General features: G+C 32.3%; 1 protein-coding gene across 2 annotated transcripts; it reads right to left on the bottom strand.

The window, feature by feature from the left end:
* Positions 1–730: 730 nt before the first annotated feature.
* Bka (FCF1 rRNA-processing protein Bka) lies at positions 731–10,121 on the bottom strand. Of its 2 annotated transcripts, none has more exons than XM_067274001.1 (8): positions 10,073–10,121; positions 1,914–1,984; positions 1,559–1,630; positions 1,345–1,493; positions 1,203–1,275; positions 1,051–1,138; positions 887–981; positions 731–821 (listed from the first exon to the last, which is right to left on the bottom strand). In XM_067274001.1, the coding sequence occupies exons 1-8, from the start codon at positions 10,073–10,075 to the stop codon at positions 773–775; spliced, it is 600 nt and encodes a 199-aa protein (XP_067130102.1). In that variant the 5' UTR covers positions 10,076–10,121; the 3' UTR covers positions 731–772. The 2 variants fall into 2 exon arrangements, with proteins under 2 accessions (XP_067130102.1, XP_067130103.1); XM_067274002.1 differs by lacking the exon at positions 10,073–10,121 and adding an exon at positions 3,279–3,374.
* Positions 10,122–10,192: the final 71 nt, after the last annotated feature.

The following is a 10,192-nucleotide window of genomic DNA, read 5'->3' as shown; positions in this document are numbered from 1 at the left end:
TTATGCAGCTTCATTTTTCAACAGTACAAGCAAATGCACATTGTATAAATGATTTTGCAACGGAGAAAACTCGACGCCAACTTTTTTGTTCCTTGTTTTCCGCAGACAGAAACGAGCTTTGTTGTACAGTGTACAGTTATGTTCCATGCATTCGTCAGCGAGTAAACCGGATCATTTCCAACAAGTCTTGCCGATCCTCGTTAAAACTCCCCCACTCAAGACGGCGGTATTTATTGTAGTTTGGTTTGCCGCCCGCAGGCAACTCATTTTTAACACGCAGCGTGTCAACGTTGTTACATGAATTATATAATATACAAGAAATTAATCAATATTAGATCGAACTTTACTGTCGTTTTTAATGGTTTTATTTTTAATTTTTTTTTGTCAGTCTTCAAAATTTAGGCTAGCATTCTAGCTATGTATGTAATGTATTAGGTTGTGGCTTCGAATATTTGTGAAACAAGGAAAAAACCAAAAAAATATATATATTAGATTGTTTTGCATCATCTTGCACGTGTCAAAGTATTTTCACAACTGAAACATTATTTATAGAATCAGTTGTGTAAATAATTTACAGATCCAATTGAAGCTGTGAAAACTGGATCAAAGTGCTTCCTTTTGTAATAAAGATCATACAGCAGTTGGTTTCACGGTGGATTTCATTCAAACACGACCAAAATCTTTAATTCTTTTCCTCGTACCTCAAAGCATTTACCATTAAACAGCAAAGTGAAAATTAAATATATTTATTTTGTTAATTGTGTACAGCAGTTTACAATTTAGGTGCTCCGTATGCATCGGGCATTCTTTCTATGGAGTACCTGCAAAGAAAGAAAATTAATGCATGCAGATTTTTAAAATATTTGCAATGTGAATTTCCACGTACCTGTGTTGATAAATGTACATTATTGGAACACCCGGGATTTTCCTTATTCTCCTTTTCAGATCTTTATCGCACGTTGCTACAATATAACACTTGTGCTGTTTGGGGGAAATATATTTATGAAATTTCTGATCTTCCGCCCTTGCCGAAATACCATCTCAACATACCTGAGTGACTCTCTGCACAATGCAGTCGTCCGCATACGTTCCCTTGTGGAGGCATGGAAGCCTTTCGAACCGCGGGTCTTTGACGATTCTATTATTTAAATACGCCATTAACAAACAAAGAGATAAAAATAAATACAGAAATAGAATATCACCTTAATGCCACTCTGTATTTGCTTCCTAATTTTTCCAGCTCTCCGATAACGCAATCTGTGACGTAAGGTATACCTGAAATATAGACATTTTCTGTGAGTAAAAATTTATAGATGCAGAAGGCCCGTTAATACATTAACTCACATTTGGCATACAGACAATCCATCATAGACTGGATGACGTCTAATTTATTTTTGATGGAGAAGTTGACGAAATTTGTGTCTATCAAAATGCGAAATGGCGGGCCGAGCTGAGTATTATATTTGAAGTAGAGTGCCGACGAATACTGCGGACTGAAACGGAAATCTGAATTAGGAACAAATTTGTAGTTTTTAAATGGAGTCCAAAGAATACTCACGCTTCTTTTACCACAAGTTTTTGAGGATCTTGTTTCTTCTTCTTACGTGGAGGTAATCTATCTTTCTCGTTACTAGTTTGAATGAGAAAGGATAGAAAATTTATTAAAATTGAGGGAGGTGTACTTTTACCAAATCGTCAAATACCTTTGTTTCAAATAGCTGTAGATGGATTTGGGATTGTTTATCCCCTCTACAGTTTGGTTTCTAAACATTCTTGAAATATGTTTATCACTGTGAAATAAAGGTGTTTGACGAGGCAAGCCGCAAGCATTGATAGGGACTGATACTAATTACTATAGGAACAATTTGGAAAATAAGCGATGCAAGGTGGGTCTGAGAACGAGGGGTACTTACATTCTGCTGTCTGCAGGATTAATTAATTTTTTCACCGGGGCGGGTCTGACTTTGACTCTCTTTACTTTCGGCTGAAAGAAATGGGAATTTATATACATTATCAAATGCTATTTTCAAAATAAAAAAAGAATTACAGTTAATGCACGAAAGATTGCACTTCTTCCCGTTAAATGGACAATACCTATCATTCTATTGACTTTTCGGTGTCCTGGAAGCAACATATGCAAAACTAAATGCCCAACCCTGTAAATAATGTACATTTATGCATTTTATCATTATTACACTATTAAGCTGTTTTCAATATTATTTTATTTTGTAATGTGTCAGCTTTTTAAAACGATCAAGAGGATACTGAACCCTTTAAAGGTAAGTAACCGAAACAAATGATTCTCATTTTTATAACTATAATTGGTTGTCTGCTTATAGATACAAACATTGAAAAGACAATGTTACTCTAATACGGTGGATTTTTACATTATGAATTGCAATGTGCAGAGCACATATTCATAAACAATTCATTTTTTAAGATTTTGGAAATTTAATTAAGTTAAGTTATAATGAACACTTGCAATTATATGTCAAACCACTAAATGTAACCTCCAAACAATGGCCATAATCCTTTAAAATTCTGTATGTGTTTCAAAAGAAATGTTGCCAAAAAAATTACTGCTGTTTGGAGACAGCCATTATTAGAGATTTAACTGTATTTAGCAACAGATTTGTCTTTTTTATTTCACGGTATTATTTACAAAAAAAAAAAAACAACACACAGTATCCTTGTATATGATAGACTTACTCCAAATCCCAGAGAATAGTAGAGAAATAGAAAGTAACATTAATGAGCCCATTGATTTTACAAAACCATTCAATTTCCATACAATACCAAGATGTGCCATACTAATGAAATTTCTTGGCAATGGTTTGTCTCGATGGTTGCAAGCATCCCGCGGCCTCTGGAGCTTTGGCAATTTAACTTCATTTTCTCGTTTTCTGTATTTAAGCCGATATTTGCGACAAAGAAATTCAAAGAATGAGAACAAAGTATATATTGTTAGTACCTAGTGTACTAGCAGTTAATGTTTATGCTTGGAAAGCTCAAAAGTCAGACTATAAGTAAAAATGCACACTGGCCACTTGCAGAAAAGGTTGCGCGTCGACAATCTAGAACTAATAAGTCGAATTTGCGGGACTCTACTGTACTTAACTTGGACCGGGAAGATGAGTTTTGCAGCATAGTGATGATGCTAGTTTAAGTAGTGCAATTTTTATAATGACATTATATGAACAAATTCAAACACACACATTAACTATACACCACTAGTAACTTTTATTTGTAGTTAAAATTTAATTAAAAAAACTACTGACCATTTAGTGGCATTTTGCAGTGGCACATCAGAAAATGGGTTATATTCTTAATACAGGAAGTTGATGCTATTATTAATTTGTCAATAGTGAAGAACAATAACACATTTGATTCTAGTGTTAAGTTATTGGGTAAAAATTAGATTATATTATATAAATTATCTACAATTTTTTATTATTATTATAAGTTTTGTTTTATATGTTCCAAAGCTACAAATTCAAATACATAATGTATGGTTGTAGGAATAACTGCTTTGAATAAAATGAGCTATTTTTGCATGCAACGATACACGCAAGAACATATTAAAATTTTTCTGCACGAAAGAAGAGCACAGAGAAAGAATTCCATTCTCCAATCCGTGGTTTTGGAAAATAATAATAATGCTTCTCATTCTTTGTAAAGAATAAACAAAATAAGAATTTGGAATATGAATGCATAAAGCTAAATGTGGATAGGGAAACACCCATTCTGTAGAACCCGATGTATTAGATCCCATCCCTGCCATAGACGTGAATAAACCTCTCTAAGCACTACAAACTGTGGAAAATTAATAATAGAAACAACACAAAATATGTAATTTATTTTCTACCACAAACTACAATGCATAAAACTAATGCACTTTATGGGCATAAATATGGAACTTATTTACTTATGTAGTCTTTTATTCATAGATTTTTGTCAAAAGAGTTTCGTGAAAATTCATGCTTTGGTAATAAACTGTATACAGTAAAGTGACCAGATATGTTAGGTTGAAATGCGAGATGCTTCTGTGTTGTGGGAGCTAAAAGTGGGGTGGACCTCCAACATATATACAGGGTTCCTACGTACCTGGAAAGTCAGGGATTTTCATTAGTTTTGGAAAAAGTCATGGAAAGTCAGGGAATTTGTCTCCCTAACTGCCTTGTTGATTTCGTTTGCTGAATATGGCTGACTAAGCGTAGCCATCTGCAGGCGGAAGAAGTAATGCTGCAATCTTTAATAAGAAAATATACTAGAATCCGTTTTGAATCTGAAATGGCTCTTTTCACCGTTCTAAAGCCATATAATTTTACAGTTGTGGATTAATAACAGGATAAACTACTATTATGTAATAGTGTTTAATTTTAATAATTCAGCGATTATAAAAAGATGAATTTGTTAATTAGAATAAAAAATAACTAATTAAAAATTAGTTTACAAACTTTTAAAACTTGAAATCGTAATTTATTAGATTGTTCACTTCAAAATAGCTAAACAGATCAGTAAAAATCCGTGATTTAGTTGTTTTTCACGTTTAAAACATTACTATACAACATAAAAAATTATAAATAGCTACCCGACATTTACAGTAAAATGCTGGTGCCGATTAGTAGTTTTTTACATGTGTTGTTACAACTTTCCTTGAAAAGAACTGTACTGCAAGCGTATTTTTCCCCCTCTCCCGTTAATTTCCGCAACTTCGATACATAGTTTAATAATTAGTTTAACAGAAATAATGTTGGGTAACAAATATCCACTGATTTTGGCAAATTTAGGCATCATACTTGTAATAGATATACTGTAGTTATCGTTTTGAAAATCATCTAGGTCAGGGGTGGCCAACAAGTCGATCGCCAAGCCAATTTTGGTCGATCGCTAGCGATGTCTTGACTTAGTGTATTATATTTGTAACCGAACGCAACTGTTTGCATGCAGTTATGACTCGACTCACAAGCAGTGAGTTCACTTCGTACTGAAACAGTGTATAAACATAGTATGTATTTCACACTTCCCCTCCCCACTTAGACTATGCCTATGACAACAAGTCGATCGCGACACATTTTTACGATAAAAAGTAGATCTTATGTGCACAAAAGTTGGCCACCCCTGATCTAGGTAATCCGATAGTTTAACCAATGTTAACTTGCTTATAATTAATTATAAATTTAAAAAGCTGGTAAATTTTTAAAAAAAATTAATTAAATTACTAAAAAATTAAAATAAATTTGATTATCTTTTGTGCGAAATAACAACAAAACAATTTTTATAGTTATGTTGCAAAAGAAAAAAATTTGTAGTTACGATTCTATGCGCTGAACTTCTATATTTTATTAACATATAATTGTAATTTCGTTTGATGTTTATTTCTGTACACTCAAACCTGTTTTTGTGCGGTATATGAAAATTTCAATCAAATTGGAACATAATTGACTTCTGTAAAATTTTTTTCTCTTACCTTTTTTTCGGTCCCCTCGTATTTTAATAGCATAAAAATCAGAAATATTGTGTTAAATGTAGACTGCAGGTGTGAAATTTCACGCCTTGTTAAATGAAAGAATAACACTTCCTGCAGCTATATTTATCAAATAAAAGTATTTTTTAACGATTACTTTAAACTTTTTATATAGTTTTTCTGTAAAACCACTTTTTGTGGGAATTATTTCCCGGCAAATTTTTTTAATGTTAGATTCGTATTTAAGTGGAAATAATTAATATAAAAAATAAACTTCTTAGAGGAATTTTTCCCCCATTAGAGATTGCAGAAAAAGGCCCAAGGAGTTAAAGAAGCAATTCCTAGTTATTTCGTACGATTTTGAGTTATTTTTCACGTGAGACTTTTTTTATGCGATCCCTATTCACCGCATAAAAAAAATACTTTTTGTGTTGCGAAAACTATTTTTTATAGCTACTCGTGCGTTTTTTAATGCGTTTTCTTTTATGTGGTCCTTATCCACCACACAAAAACAGGTTTGAGTGCATTTATTTTATTTTATTTAAATTCCATACATTTTAAGAATCCTAATTTTCGTGATACTATGACGTCATAGAAATACAAGTCTCACTAAAATAGAAAAACGTAAAAAAATTAAATTATTAGATGAAAAAAAAGGAATGAGTAAAAATTTTTTTATAGAAACTTGAGAAATAGTCAAGACAGTGCAGCTCTCAAGATTGATCATTTGGATGGGAGTTGGATTTTCCATTGTTTGAAAAGACAATGAATACTTCTGTGAACTCGGATTCTTCGATTGACGTAAGTAAATCGGAGAATCCATTAGATCCCCATCATAAAGTGTGGGTGATGGTCCGAAACCAATCCAGGAAACGATTGAGGGCTACCTTTTCCTTCCACAAATTAACAGCTGCCTTTCAAAAGGAGGACTTTTCTAACTCAGGAAAAACACGAGTGATATATGTTAGTGCTAGACATCAAACAGAAATCAAATGAACTTTCCTTTCCGGATCATTCACTGAACATTGCTCCGGATTCCACTACCGCCACTATGAACTTAAGACGAGAAACGAAGACAACTTTAGCTATATTGTAAGCATGTTTTTACAATAAACGGGTTAAATGGTAAAGAGGTGTCTTCGTCCGTCTGTACCATGTTTCCCACAACTTATTAGTCCCTCGACTTTCCTGACGTTGCGAGAATTAACTTTATCCCTTTTATTTTCCCAAAGGAAAAGAGTCATCATATCTCACAAGTGAAATGTGAAGTTTCAAATCTTATGTTCTAATTGACGTTTGAAATTATGTTAAACCTGAAGAAGGCTATTTAAGATTGCTGAAAACATTAGTTCATTTATTAAAATTTGCTATAAAAGTGAGAAAGATGGTTTGTGATATGATTTGCAATAATTATAAGATTTGTAATTAAGGGTTAAAATAGATAAATTTTGTCTGCATTCTTAAGCAAATTTAATGCGAAATTAAATAATAAATAAAAATTATTAAAAATAATTATTAAAACTCTGGCCTTTACACCAAAACCAAAATCAAAATGGCAGCAACAAAACATTTTTTTTCTTTTAATGAGTTGCCAATTCAGCTAATTTTTTGCTAGATTTAGTGGATTTGTTAGAGAAGCTATAGTAAAAACTTACACCTATCCCTCTTTATATACAATCTATTTTTACACCATTTTGAAATAATGTGGTTGACAAAAGAAAACTATTTCTTTTTTTACATAATCAATTTTTTTTATGAGGGAACAAATGCTTTATTTGAAAATTTTTAAATTTAACTTTTTGTTAAAATTATGTTGCTGTTTAAAAAAAGTTACTCTTTTTGTCGAAAGATTTTAAAATTATGTGTTTCTAAGTCAAGAGTTCATTTTAAGTACAGTACAGTACTATTTGTATATCAAAGCATAAAATCAACAAACAGTATTCTATCTTGTATTTACTAGATTTACATACAAATAATATTGATAAATAATGATAAAATAAAAAGCTCATGTTTCATTTGTAAATTGCTTATTTTTTCATTACATTGAAGTTGTGGATTCTATCATACATTTTTCTACAGGATGTATGCATACTGTATTTTTTTAATGTGGCAGTCTTTGAAACATACAACTAGGCAAAAAGAGGGATAGATATACTCGATGTTCGCAGTACATAAAATGCTGTTTTATTATGTCGATATTCCATACCGTGAGAAATGTGAGGGTCAGGGAATTTGGACAAAGTTGGTCAGGGAAAATCAGGGAAAGTCAGGGAATTCAAAACAAAAATTTGAGTAGGAACCCTGTATATATAATAATAAAAACTAATTCATTAATAAATAATTTAGTAGAAAAATATGTAAATGCATAAATAAACTTAAAAATAACTCTACGTTTTTTTTTTCCACAACTTGATGGCGCTGTTGTATATCTGTCATGGTATGCCTAGAATGGCCACTTGAGGTGCCCCTAGATATTATTTAAATTAATAATAAATTCAGTATATTATTATTGCAATAGGAATTTATTGTTTATACCATGGAATGACACCGTTGCTGCTAGAACGCCCACTAGGGAGTGTCCTGGGCTGCTAGTAGTAAAAGAAAACAACTTTGTGCTCTTGACAACTTACGAACATGTTGAAAATGTTACATGAACAAATGCGGGACGCTTTCTGGGATGGTGTTCAATGCGGGACTAACAACCCAAATCCGGGATGTCTGATCACCTTAGTATATAGTCTTCTCAAACTGAAAATCTTAGCATGCTTACATCTCAAAGCTGTCCTTTGTAGTTCCCAAACAATTAAGTTAGGCTAGAATCAGGCAAAAGTTAAATGTATTCTGAATTATCTCTTGATGAAAGGAACCCTTTTCACTAAAAGCTTTTATTATTATGTAGAGAGAGATATACATGGATTATAAGCAAAACTCACAACTTAAAATAGCACTTGTGAAGCTAAGGAGTTTGAATGAATAGTCAAAGTTATGTGACATTTATTAATGACCAGAGATAGTATTTTATATTAAAAGTAGCTGTTCCAATAGGAGATGTGACAACTATTATGACCACCCATGGTGTATATGACAATCAAAAGCCATGATTATGAAGAATAATGAAAAATAACAAAACAATTGGAAAATTTGGACATTTGAGAGTAAGCTAACACAATTCACTACACAACCCAAAAACTTTGAATGGCAAGCAAGTATAAGATATCAAAATACGTTTTCCAAAGATAAAAATATATGAATTTTTTTAGAACCACAAGTTTTCCTTTGCTAATAAACATCTTTGAAGTTGACACTTGCACATCTTCCACAGAACTTAATCCTCCTGGCACAAAAATGTTCAAAACATCACCAAGTTGTCTTTATATAGTTTTGTGTCTATGTAGATTTTTTTAATATCAAATTTATCAATAAATTAATATTTTAATATCATTTTTTATTAATTCTAAATAAATATGATGATGATAAGTAACCAGAAAACATATTTCTGTTGATCACTTAAGACAGTTTACAATGTTGATATACATGGTACGATCCAAAAGTTCAGGGAATGCAGTAATCTATGACAACAAAAGCATGTATTTGAAGTTACAGCGTATGAAATGTATTCTACCAAACCACCTCTACGTGTTCAGGTTAATTTCACCCGTGTCATGTGATTAAACTGCAAACGCTGCTGTTTTTTTCCAGAGATAGTTACCTTTGTTCTGCAACGTAATCAAAGTGGAGTTTCAAGAACAACCTCCAACATTAAATTTTGTCAGCGTTTAGGTAAAACACCTACGGAGATTTTAAAATTGCTAAGAAAGGTGTACAGTGATTCTACAGTGAAAGGTCATGGTGAAGTCGAAATGTTGGAGGTTGTTCTTGAAACTCCACTTTGATTACATCGCAGAACAAAGGTAACTATCTCCGGAAAAAAACAGCAGCACTCGCGGTTTAGTCACATGACATGGGTGAAATTAACCTGAACACGTAGAGGTGGTTTGGTAGAATCCATTTCATACGCTGTAACTTCAAATGCATGCTTTTGTTGTCATAGATTACTGCATTCCCCGAACTTTTGGATCGTACCACGTATATCAATCCAGATCTCAGTATTTGTCAATGTGGCTGACACTATGCTCTGAATGTTCTTCACACCTACATCATACACTAATAATCGCTAAAACCTGTGTTACCTGAACTACTATAGCTGTGACTTCTATTAGGAGCTACAGATTGTATGTCAAGTTATTAATAAAATGATGTTTAAATAGCGATTTAAGAATTATCACACTTAAATAGTAGATTATATAAGTTTGTGATTTGCTTATATATGAGGTTATAATTGTTGAAATATTCTTCATACATGCTCTTACGAAGCTTAACAAATATTTGTGACATGAAACGTGAATAAAACACGTGGCTGCCATCTTGGATGTAGTCACATGTCTATCATTTTAAATCTACACAAAAGCTTTTTACCATAAACAAATATATCCACTCAAGCTAAATTATACTTCGAAGACATTCAAGGGAAAAATAAACGTATTCTTATTAAATTTACATAGATAACAAGCAATTATTTACATTAGAGATGCAAAAATAACTCACCATATTCAATTATAGACGACAGAGCGCGTAGCGAGTAATAGCGTACCCTGGCGAATAAACTTCGAAACAAAATAAATATTACCCGATTGTCTCGTCAGACTAACAAAAACTGAAAATGTG

This window comes from Centruroides vittatus, unplaced genomic scaffold, assembly GCF_030686945.1.
Source record: "Centruroides vittatus isolate TY-2023 unplaced genomic scaffold, ASM3068694v2 contig_502, whole genome shotgun sequence".
Lineage (NCBI taxonomy): Eukaryota > Metazoa > Arthropoda > Arachnida > Scorpiones > Buthidae > Centruroides > Centruroides vittatus.
This window is presented reverse-complemented; position numbering and strand designations above follow the sequence as displayed.